Genomic DNA, 12,568 nt, shown 5'->3' with positions numbered 1-12,568 from the left:
CAGTTTGTTCCACTTATTTGCAGCATAACAACTAAAAGCAGCATCACCATGTTTGCTGTGAACTCTGGGCTCCACTATCGGACCTGTGTCCATAGATCTGTCTAACATCAATTGCATGCACAGTGCACACATTCACTTCTAAGGTCAATTCAGAAAAAACTAAACTACAATTAGATCAAGAAGCTTTGGAATGTAAGCGAAAAATGAAGAAAACTGCAAGTACACTCCGTCAATAAAGACTGAGAGATAAAAAGCAAAACAATCTGTGAGGCGAAATGAGAAGTAGAGTCAAATATCCATCCATCCATCCACTCATCTAGCTATCTTTATTTGTTTAGAGTCTCAAGGAGCTGGAGTATAATTGGGATGATTCAGTAAACATTAAACAATGAACAGGTCTCCAGGTTTGCTAAATCATTTAAATTAGTTGAATTTCTTTTAAAACTTAAAAGTTGCTGTTTTTGAATGAATTCTGTCAGTGCATTTCAGGAGAACATCCTTACCTCCTGGAGAGTGTTTGTGAAAAGAGCAAAATACAAACACGCCTTTAACGAAGGCAACATGCCTTTCATTCTTATTTTACACGGCAAGAATAACAAACTTAGCTAACATAAAGGTTTTGTCAATTAAAATAACATACTTCCTCATTGTTTTTACGGCACAGATCCAACATTTTAAACAATTATAGCCCTTCCTTTTTCACATCACACCCTCCCTCAATCCACACCCACACATTCCTTCTGATTGAAATTTTAGGAGGTGCTTTCCATGTCTGTCGTTGTCCAACAGCATTGTAAGTTTAAGTCATTACTCTGGAGATGTCGTGCAGGATCCAAATGTAACTACTTGCATCTGCTCATCTGAATGATATTTGATGAGGAAAATCAGAAAAATCTGCTGCTGTTTTGATGATCTGCCCTTGTCCAACAGGTGGCAGTCTGGAATTATTATTGTTTCCTAGGTAGGTTAATAGGACCAATGCAGTGAGAAAGAATAAAGCAGTTTATTATAGAAAAGCATGACTTGAACATACTGCACATCAATGTACAGTTTTTTTCCAACTCCTTGTATTCCAGCATTTGAGTAGAGCAACACACAAGATGAAGGAGCTCTGACTGGGCTCTATGTGAGGGACTTGTAGCCTAAGAAAAGGTTCTCCTGGACAGGAGCAGAACCTTGAAATCCCTTAAACTTAGTTTAAGTGTCATAGGGAAAGGTTTGAATAAGAAAAGATGCAGATTGCTGATCCCAATTTCCTAAAAGTTGAAGAAGCATGCTGGCTTACTCATTACTTTTCAGAAACTTCCACGTAAACCAAGTAAAGTTTTACTGTAATATTCATGACCTGGATGACTAAAAACCTTTGGAGACTATATTCTTGCTTCAGGAAATAATCTGGATGAATCATGACTTCAGTGACCCCCAAACATCAGGCTTTTCATAAATCACATGTCAACTCTTACTCTGATTTATTTATTTATCCATTTTCACACCCACTTATTCCTGTTTGTCAGGGTCGCAGGGGTCTGCTGGTGCCAATCTCCGGCTCTAAATTGGGCGCTGGGCGGGGGTACACCCTGGACAGGGCGCCAGTCCATCGCAGGGCAACACAGACAACCACTCACTCTAATTCACTCCTATGGGCAATTTAGAGACTCCAATCAACCTTACAGTCATGTTTTTGGATTGTGGGAGGAAGCCGGAGTAAACCCACGCAGCACGGGGAGAACATGCAAACTCCACACAGAAGGACCCAGGGCTTGAACCCAGAACCTTCGTGCTGTGAGGCGGAGGTGCTAACCACTATTTATTTATTTATTTATTTATTTATTTATTTATTTATTTATTTATTTATTTATTTATTTATTTATTCATTTATAGTGTTGCTTTTATCATTGCACTGGGGTATGTATGCACCATAAAGATTAATGGCTGTCTCATTTCTACAGACCAAGTAACTTGAATGAGCTGGGAATTGCATCAATTAATTAATTAATGCATTAATTAATCCATTCATTCATATTCTGTACCTGTTTTATCCTGTAGGATCTGCTGATGGAGACAGAAAAATGTTCACACTTTTTTTTTTAACTTCTTCTGCCATTTAGAGGCTCACATTTTGAAAATATTTATTAGACCGTTAAAGTAATCAGCAGGACTTTGAGAGAACTTTATGGAGAGCACATGCAAACTGCACACACAGGCAGAGCTTTCAAAGCACCGTGCTGCCCTCCTGCTGAACCTTTTTTTTTTTTTTTTTTTTTTTTTAAATGACCAATTGCAGGCCTACTCTACACTGCAATCTAATATTGATAAAAACATAATACATCTGCAACAACATTAAAACTTTAATCATTCATCCAGTCATTTGAGTTTAAATACTATGGTTCGATGACAGTCAGTGAACTGTGAGGGGCTTGTGAATGAGTGATTTGAAAGAGGCTGAAATACAAATATGCAGACACTGAAACATCAGTAAATAAACAGACGTGGTGGGTTAAATAAAGTCCTTCTTTACGCCGATGGTGAGCATCAACCCGACTGACTCCCGCAGCGCGGAAGAAAAACTAGTCCCTCTGTAAGTGGTGAACTGAGCACGTGTCCTGCTGTTATTAAAGGGTTTATTACCGTGTTTTGGTCCTTCTGATTAAATGTGCAACGTGATTGTAGTGTCCACCGCCACCTTTTAGCGCAGTGCTAACGCCAACTCAACAAAGTGAGGCACAACATTCGCATTAAACTTTCTATTTGTTGTTTTTAAGATGATAATGACATGATTTCTCTTTTTTTGTTTTTAAAACGTTCGAGTTTCAGAAGATAAACTGATTTAAAGATATAATCCAATTTATAAAGACAGGTTTATTCCATATCCATCTATCCATTTTCTGGTCGGGTTGCGAGGGCAGCATCCTTAGCAGCGAGGCCCAGACTTCCATCTCCCTGGCCACTTCGTCCAGCTCTTACGGGAGGTTTACGAGGCGTTTCCACGCCAGCCGAGAGACATAGGGTGTATTCATTTTAGTTTAGTCCAAGACTCGATCCGAACGGGCAGAGGCAGGACGGGTGATAATTTTATCACCTTGGTTTGCGTTCAGAGTATAACTTTTGATCTGCTCCAAATAGCCTCTGGTGCAGTTGCATGAGCTAATCGCTCGAGGACGCCGTTACTTGAGTAGAGACTTCTCTAGTCAGAAAAACAGAAACCCGAAGAAGAGAATCTTAACAATGGGTCAAAGCGAGCGCTTAATGGCACGTTCACACCAAAAGCGTCAGGTTTACATACACAATATATGGTGGACACGCTTCTAGGAGCGTCGAGGGATCCCGCAGCGTCTCCCGTGCCTCCTGTGCGGCACGTTTTGAAGCTTTTTGCGCGGTGAACACAGCTCCAACGTGGCCGACGCCAGAGTTGGGATTGTTGCGCTTTTGGCTGGAATACTGGCGCGTCGAACAATAAGGAGCTTTCTCCAACAGTAACGTAGTGACATTGTGACGTAGTGACATTGTGACGTAGTGACATTGTGACGTAGTGACATTGTGACGTAGTGACGCAGTTTGTGACAGGACTGTAGGACCCGGATGACAACAGGAAGCCAACACAACTATGCTGTGCTCACTCCGAGCTGTATAACCCAGCGGACTATTGCTATGGAGACAGGAATAGAAAGGACCTTGCTTGGAGGAGGATTAGTGAGGAGGTCGGTGTCTTGGGTAAGTTATTTAAGCTTTTCACCACGGTCTCTTTCCAACTTGTTTGGACGCTTGTCACTGTGCGTCTTTGACCCTCAGCGACAAGCGTCCGATTCAATGAGCATAAGCGTCCAACTAGGGGCGTTCGGCGTGATTTTGACGCCTGAAAAGCATCCGATGTGAACTCAGCATAAGAGTGCACACAGACTTCTCCGTTTGTTCTTCCACAACATTCGACAGTGAAGCAGCAACATCTTGCTGTGCTTTTGGTGGTTTTTAAGCCCTGTTTTGTGCTGTCGCAAGCTCTCCCTCAATCCAGTGCGCTCTACGCAATCGCGATACTTCCTGAGTTTCACGTGTTCACGGTGCTCCTAATCGCTCTATGCTTCGAGTGGAAATGCTCCGAGACCGACAAAAACACCACATAAATGAGGCGGGCTGTCTGAGCAAATGAATCCTAGAGCGTTTTAACCATTTCAGGATCCGTCGGGTCTTCTTCAGAGTCGCCTTCCAGTGGGACGTACCCTGAATACCTCACCAGGGGGCGGATCAGAGGAATCCTAATCAGGTGCCTGAGCAACTTCTTCTCAACACTGAGGATCAGCAGCTCTACTCTGAGCCCCTCTCGGATGACTGAGCTTCTTATCTCTAAGGGAGAGCCCAGTCACCCTACAGAGGAAGCTCATTTCGGCCGCTTGTACCACGATCTTGGTTTAGAACCTTAGCAATTACCAACAGATTCATTTATTTCAGAGAACCATCTTTTCTAATAAAACAGGTGTTCCCACAAATGTATCTGATTCATTTTAATGTGATTTTTGTTATGTGCACACAATGCAGGAAACTCTTTTGGAAACAAAGCCACACCTTTTTTTTTTATTATTGAAGGAATGAAAAATAAAAGATAAAACTACTCATTAAAAAAATCTACCATTAGAGTATTAGCAATTATTATTATTGTTTTGCATATTTGTGTACTTGTGTTTGTCTTATAGCCTAAATGTGCACTAGTGTCTTTTGTAGATTTTATATGTGATTTTTTTCCCCACGTCTTACAAAGGTAAAACAAAATTTTATCTATGTGGTCAAGATGACAACAAATATATACAGCTCCCACAGAACTAACAGCTTATTTCTCCTAATGGAAATACGTCCAAACCCCAGAAAAGAGGGAAAAGTTGACTGACTAAAGAGTGAATGAAATTGCTGTACAGAAGATGTAACTTGAAAGAAAGCGAAAGTTGTGCCATACATAAAAGATTGTAACCTTGGTAAGCTTGCAAGAATTGAGGATGGTCTCGACAATAACCCAAGAAGGTAAAGAGAGGAAAACGATCGCAGACACTGAAAGTAGTTGTAAGAGCAGGACTTCAGGCAGGTGTTGCAGCAGATAGAGAGGTGTGTGGTCTTCTGTAAGATGGGGTTTTGAACATTTTTTTGCAAAGTAAAACAGAACAGAAAAGCCTTAAGAGTGAAAAGTCTGTGAATAAGAAATGACACAGTTTATATGCAGATGGATGAAAGATTACTGTGAAGGCTTACCGTACATTGTCGTCAAATGAATGTATTTTAGTACAACACACTCTTACTATTTAGAGCTGTAAAAGATGTAAAGTTTATTTTAAAAACTGAAGTAGCTGCAAGGAGTTTTATGAGCTAATAAATAAGGAAAATGGCACTACGGTGGCACAGATGGCAGAAAGGCAGTATGAATGGGAAAGAACAATAACAGTAAAGTATAGAGGTCACTATGAAAGTAGACATACAGTATATGACAGGCTGCTAGGAGAGGGACTGTGTTAATAAAACAAAACAAAAAAAAAAATCAGAGGTGGGATAGACATATGCAGAGGTGGTGCGTGACATTTAGTCAGAACAGTGAGGCAGTGGTGAGGTGTGTCAGAGTGACGGCTGGGTTCAGAGTGTGTGTAGGACTACATCAGGGATCAGCACTGAGCCTCTCACATGCAATGCTGATGGATACTTTGAATGTAATGTTTGCAGGTCACATCTGTGGTGAGAGGAAAAAGCAGACGGAGGAGAACTGGAAAGGTAAAGGTTGGAATGAAAAGTCAGAAACAGAATACGTGCGTCTCAGTGAGAGCGAGACAGGTGGAAAGGTCAAGATGCGAGGTGTAGAAATACAGGTTGAAGAAGAATTATTTGTGCACATTTTCTTAGCACAAAACTACTGCTTTTGGTTTGTTTACACATAACATTCACTGTTTTTTACTCAATCTAAACATGTTATACTTCCCTTCCAAAGAACTGTTTGACAAATACAGAATATGCATTGTAAACCAAAAACAAAACTTACCCCTACCAAATAATTTCATCCGGATCGGGATGAAAATATTTGGTGGTGTAATTGAGGAAATAACTCGACATAGTTAAGTCAAATTTTTATAATGATTGGTTAATTAAGAAAAGAGATTTTTTTTTTTTGGAAACTGATCCAGAATCAGTATATTGATCATGATCCCCTCCAAAATGTAATGGAATCTTTCATGGCGTAAGGTCTATCTTTTGTTGAAATCTTGTCAAAATCCATGAAGTACTTTTGATGTAATCCTGCTAAAAGACAAACAAACTATAAATGAATAAATGCAGGTGAAGACATTACCTCCTTGGTTGAGGTAACTTTAGCTAATGCTAAAGATGCTAAACAACATTGAAAACCCTTTGAAGTAGCCTATACAGTATTTTCTTTAACTGTATTTATTCAAAATAACCCCAAACACCTGATGTGATTTACTATGACCTACACGTGAAACACTGTAAAACATTAAATAGAGACAATGAGCGTGTCAAGGTTTGTTGATAATCTTCAGAGTAGAGAATTAAGAATAACCCAAAATGCACAGACATTAACACAGTTACGTTTAGTCGTTTATGATCCATTTACTTTTAATTTAAACGACAGTGTTAAAGCTCTGTATGAAAGCTTTATCGACTCTCAAAAACAAAACAAAACAAAACCAAAAACCAACCAAACAAAAAGAAAGGGTCTCCCCTCCAAAAACGTACATTTTACTTGCCAAAAGCAGATGATCTCTTCACTGTATATGTTTGTTAGGGTGTTTATTATTTTGATTATTAAGGGTTTCTCGGGTCAGGAGGTAAAAAATATACATTTTTTTTTTTTTTAATTAAAGTGTGTTAGCCTTAGATCAGACTGCCATCCTACCCAGGGATATGAACGAATGCATTATTTAATATTTTTATGCATAATTTTCAATTCCTTCTACATCTATTCAAAGTAAAGCGTTAAAGTAATGTGTTTTTTCCCTGCAGTAGACATAGTCAATACCCAGATGTCTCATATTGCTGCCAGAAAATGAAGACATGCTAATATTGTTAAATAATAATAATGGTATTATGACAACATACTATATTATTCACTGTAGTGAAATTATTTCTCTGCATTTTACCCATTTCCCTCTGAGGGGTAGCAGTGGACTGCCAGTTAGAGGTGCCTGGGGAGCAGTTGGGTAAAGGGACTTGGTGGCCCAGGTGAGATTCGAACCAGTAACCCTCTGATTATAAGCCTGCTTCCCTAACCACTAACAAAAAGAAAAAGAATAACATGTCCATATCTTAAATCTGGCTGTTTAGACTGTTTTAGTTTAATGATTTAAAAAACTTGTTATGCAAAGTTCATGCACAGATAGGATTTTTTTTTTAATTTTAGGCTACCAGGAATTATTAGTCTGTGTTTTTGCATTCTATACATATATATTCTGAATTAAAAAGATCATACGGTACCGGAGTATATGTAAGTATGCCCAGAGGTAGTCAAAGAAAAGCACATTTTTAAACTACATTTTTTTTCCCCTTACAAAAAATATCATCTTGTATCATTATTGTGAGCCCAGTATTGTACTGTATATTGTCCAGTCCTCTGAGCTTTATGTATCGGCCCACCCCTAGTTTTTCATCAGTTTTGCTGATATTAATGCACGGTTTCGGTCCCGACGATGTTTTGTGTGAGCTGCAGATGTACAGTACGTCGCCTGAGTGATGGTGCAGCCCGGGTGGAGAGCAGATAGTAGTAGGGTTGGGGTTGATTACATTTTTCAGTTACAATCATGATTACAATTCAATTACAAATACAGTGACCAGCATTTTTTACAATTACAATTACAATTCAAATTCAATTATTTTTATCCTCAAAAAGTCAAATACAATTAATCCCAATTACTGAGCCTGAAATAAAAAACCTAATTTAAAAATAATAATAATAATAAAAAAACCCCAATAAATAAATCATATCAATATATATATATATATATATATATATATATATATATATATATATATATATATATATATATATATCCTAATTGTAAAATGTGGAAAAGCTTGATATGAAACCTATTTTAATAATTGCTAACTCCATAGGTGTAGAACTGTACTTAGAACTGTAACATGGTTCCCCAGTTTTGTGATAAATTATAATTGGCAATTTTTGATTGAATTTTCATGGCAATTACAATTACAAAGTAAATTATCTAAACTCAATTACAATTTAATTACGATTTTGACAGCAACAGGTAAAAAAAAAAAATACAATTATAATTACAATTACGCAATAGATGTAATGAATTATCAATTACGCAATTACAATCACAATTGACCCCCAACCCTGGATAGTAGTGCATTAGGTGTGTGCGTGCGTGTGTGTGCGTGTGTGTGTGCGCTGCAGCCCAGGTGAAGCAGCTGATTGACTCCTCAGCATCTCCCGTTGTGTGGGACCTTCATGTCACTGAGCGCGGCGGAGGGATACAACCCCCACTGTCATCGTGGTGCTTAGGCTCTCTCTAAGCAAAAATGTCTGCCTAAGGGAAACTGGTTTCTGATATATATAGAGGATATATTCATATCTCGCTGCTGTTTTATCCCACGTTTCGCTGTTTGGAGGCGTGTGGCCACAAAGCATCTATTCTCCAGATCACCCTAGTCGGGATTTTATTCGGAAAACAGGTAAATGATCTGGGGGACTTTTCCAGGAGCTTTCGGACCCATGAAAGAAGTTGTGAGTTGAGACCATTATTATGTTTTGTGTCATGGAGTTTTACATTCTTTAATGTCATCTGCAATAATATCCTGCTCAGCGCTCGCCGTTTTTTTTTTTTTTTTAACATGCTATTGTTTAATCTGTGATTCGCTGTAAACGCACGTTCCTCCGGGGCTGTGAAGTCGGTCCGCTGCAGCGCTGCTAGCCGCTCTATATCCTTCACAGGAGCTCGTTTTTCAGCCAGCTGGCTCAGAGAATATATAAATCCTTCTGCTAAAGATGAACCTCCAGCCTCAAAAACCACTGACAACCACAGCGCAGTCCCACTGCTGACCATTGTCTGACGGAGCGGAGGCAGGTACACGCTGTTAATGCACCGACGAGATGCTGCAGTGTTACGACTGAAACGGGAATAGTTACATCTGGTGACCGACTTCCGTTTTTTTTTTTTTTTTTTTTTTTTTAATAAGCTAGTTGTTTAGACCTATGTTGGATAGTCTCACTGTATATGTTAAGTTAGGTAGATCATTTATTATTATTAATAAAAATATTATTAATATTATTAATAATAATAATCTGTCAGGGTTTTATATCAGCTCGCTTCGACAGGGTAAGAGACGCTAAGGCTTTTTACAGCACACTTGTTTTTAAAGGACTGCTGTCATACACAGTCACGGAGTCTAAATGGTTAAGATAAAAAAAGGCGGTTTTTGATTATAACTACGTGTTTTACTTTCAGTTTTTACACGTCCGCTAAAACGCGCAGCGTAGTCAAGAAGACTGTCGGTCATCAGTTGATATGGTCACCAACTGACGCAGAACACTAATCTATGCTTTAACGTCTGTTTTAAGCTTCCACCGACCCAGCCACCGACTCACAATAGGTCCACGTTTGTGTACCATCTATTCAGCAACAATGTGCCTGCATTGACACAATATTATGTGTTTACTCATTTTTTGCTGTTGTTAAATTGGTGATATTTCTCCCAGGAGTCTCTAACTACAAGGCTGCTCAGGCTTATGGCTACATGGGTCCTTTGGGAGTTTAAAAAAAGTTTTATTTCCCTTCCCCTAACATAGCTATTCTTTGAATAGCAGTAAAAACGTTGCTCACAGCACAACCATGTACATTTACCACACATGTTCACAAACAAAGCCAACCAAGGGAAAACAATAGGAATGTACAGAAATGAGGTAAAGACTTGATAATAAGACAGCAGAAGCCCCAAAATAACCTGCGATAAAATCTTCATTTAAAAGTGAGAAAGAGGAGAAATATTCCTACTATTGGATTGCCACTGGTGTTGTGATTCAACTGGTGTTCATCAGCCCTTGGCAGACTTTTCACTGAGTATCTGGTTGTAATGGTTTATGTTACGGTAGAAAATATTGCTCACCTTTAACTCCTAAAATGTTGTTTGATTTATTAAAAAATGCAAAAAAAAAAAAACAACACCAACCAATTACAGATGAAATTAAAGATTGCCAATATTTACTATAATATTTATTGTCCATGCTCTATGGCTAATAATTGACAGTTTTTTTTCCTAGCTTTCTAGATTACCAGGATGAATCCCCAACAGCGGATTGCCGCTCTTGGAACAGACAAGGAGTTAAATGATCTACTGGATTTTAGTGCGGTAAGACGACATTGTCATATTACTCTCCTGTGACTGCTGTCCCTTTCAGCTCTGAGATCCCAAATGGCTGAGGTCCTTGTAGGCACACAGATACTTAGACAATTGAATCCGTGTACCCTTCGTTCTTTGGTTATTCCGTTTTAAAACCAAATTAAAAAATTAGAAAAAACGTTTTTGTTTTATTAATTTAATACCAGAAACAGGAAAATAAAAAACCAAACAAGCAACGTTTTGCTGTTTTAAAATTAAATCTGGTTCTGTTTGTGTGATATTTGGATATTTACAGGGAAACTAGGACGAGACCTTTATGTTTTAATCTCACTGACCACGCAGAATGACCGACAGATGGACTTTTACTCGGCTGCGTTTGATAAAATGATCGTTTATCATGTTTTCTACCTCACACTGATGGCAGAGGCGTAATTTGTGTTTCGATGACGTTTTGTTAAAGAGTTACTGATGCTGGAAGTCCGAATTTGTGAATATCCGCCAACTTTACCGAACAGCGTTACGGTCCAAATAGTATCCAGATAATCTGGTGACTGCGCGGACTTTTTTGCTCCCAGTTTGGACATAAAAAGAAGCAACGCATAAGTCACATTACTGGTGAATTGAAACGTTATTAATACCAAAACCAAAAAATGGATGTTACGTAAAACATGCACATGATATGTGGAACCAGAGGTGGTGTAATGACTCTACTGATACTCCTTGTTTCTTGTGATCAACTTCCGTGTGTGTTGACGGCTGCTGTTAGTGGTATCTATCACATGCAAAAACATTTATTTACTGCCCTCAAAAAAGCTGTAATTGTTTTTGAAAAAGTGTCAAATCGTAGAAGTTTTAACATCTATTGTTCCTCACACCAGCCTCACAGTTGATAGTCAGTCACCAGTTTATTTGGATACTATTTGGACCGTAACACCACGAAACAAAAACATCCACAGACTGAATGAAAACAGGAGCAGGACCAGAAAACTGCTGAAGTAAATCCTAAACAGTCCTATTGTGTGTGGAGACCTGGTTCAGGTCCTGTGGAGGGAAACCAGGTGTAGCGGACTTCAGCTCTCACTCTAATTTCCTCGTCACACAAACAGAACAAGTTAAAAAAAAAAAACAGAAAAACGCTGCTTCTCTGGTTTTTGGTTTTTCTATATTTCTGTTTTGTTTTTAAAGCAGTAAAACAAAATAACCACACTATTTATCTTTTATTTTGATTTGGTTTTAAAATGGAATAACCAAAGAACGAAGGGTACACGGATTCAGTTTAATGAGTTGTTTTTATTTATTCAAGTCAATATATCACAACAATAACAATGTGTATTTGTTGTGTTGTCATGCACATGAGTCTATGCTTTTTTTTGAGATATGCACTTTTTTTAATTTTTTTAGATGTTCTCTCCACCTGTAAGCGGAGGAAAAAATAAGCCCACTACGCTTGGGAGCAGTCAGTTCAGTGCTCCAGGTAGGACCCAGTTCCTCTGAATCTAAATTTCTTCATATGTTGTCTCAGATTAAAGTCAGGTGATTAGAAACTTCTGACTTTTGTAGAAAGTATGTTGCTACATATTTATAAATGAAAGCTGAAGCCTTAGTTTTCAGGCACGCTTCCTCTCTCTCTCGTTCTCTCACTCATGCACGCTGCAAACTGTGTGCGCATGTGTGTGAGACGGCTGTATGTGCGCTTTTCACATCTGGTGCTTGAAACATGAGCTGTCCAATAGGAATTGCAATGCAGTACTTTTATAAGAGTGTAGAATGGAACACACTTTAGGCTTCAGAAATGTGTACATAGAAGTGTTTTTGGTCGTAATCAACCTTCTATTGTGTGCGCGCACGAGTCCGTCATGTTTTAAAGTGTTTGGGATTGATGTTTAATGTTAGATTATATGTACACAAAAACATTTATCAAGATTTGCTCCTTGATATGTTCTGTTATTCCCTTTGAATGAAAACAAAATCAATTGTTTATACATAAACCTTTTTACCTTAAATAACCACTGAACACCAAAAACAGCTGCTGTGTTCTTAAAATCCAACCATCTCAAGTGATGCACCCACTTTGTGTTTAGTTTGCTTGTGATAACAAGTTAGTATTTGGACTCCATGCCTCTGGATCATTTCCTACAGCTATAAATGTTACAGGACATTAATCCGAAGGACACCTATTGTCTGATGTGTCTCGAGAGAAGGTCAACAATCGTGCATTATGTTTTGTGAA

The 12,568-nt window shown here is 38.5% G+C and overlaps 1 protein-coding gene across 5 annotated transcripts in view; it reads left to right on the top strand.

The window, feature by feature from the left end:
* The first annotated feature begins 8,461 nt into the window (after positions 1-8,461).
* The window catches only part of tcf12 (transcription factor 12), an 81,135-nt gene continuing 77,028 nt past the window's right edge, over positions 8,462-12,568 (top strand). The window contains exons 1-3 of one of the 5 annotated variants that reach the window (XM_028443191.1): positions 8,462-8,673; positions 10,259-10,347; positions 11,740-11,812. In XM_028443191.1, coding sequence (XP_028298992.1) covers positions 10,276-10,347; positions 11,740-11,812 — 145 coding nt within the window. In that variant the 5' untranslated portion in view covers positions 8,462-8,673; positions 10,259-10,275. Of the gene's footprint in view, positions 8,726-8,887; positions 9,066-10,258; positions 10,348-11,739; positions 11,813-12,568 lie in introns of those variants that run through there. The other 4 variants (XM_028443196.1, XM_028443190.1, XM_028443194.1 and 1 more) reach the window with 4 other exon arrangements.

Source organism: Gouania willdenowi, chromosome 3 (assembly GCF_900634775.1).
Source record: "Gouania willdenowi chromosome 3, fGouWil2.1, whole genome shotgun sequence".
In the NCBI taxonomy this organism is placed as follows: Eukaryota; Metazoa; Chordata; class Actinopteri; order Blenniiformes; family Gobiesocidae; genus Gouania; species Gouania willdenowi.
The sequence above is the reverse complement of the archived record's forward strand: the minus strand, read 5'-3'. Positions and strand labels throughout refer to the sequence as shown.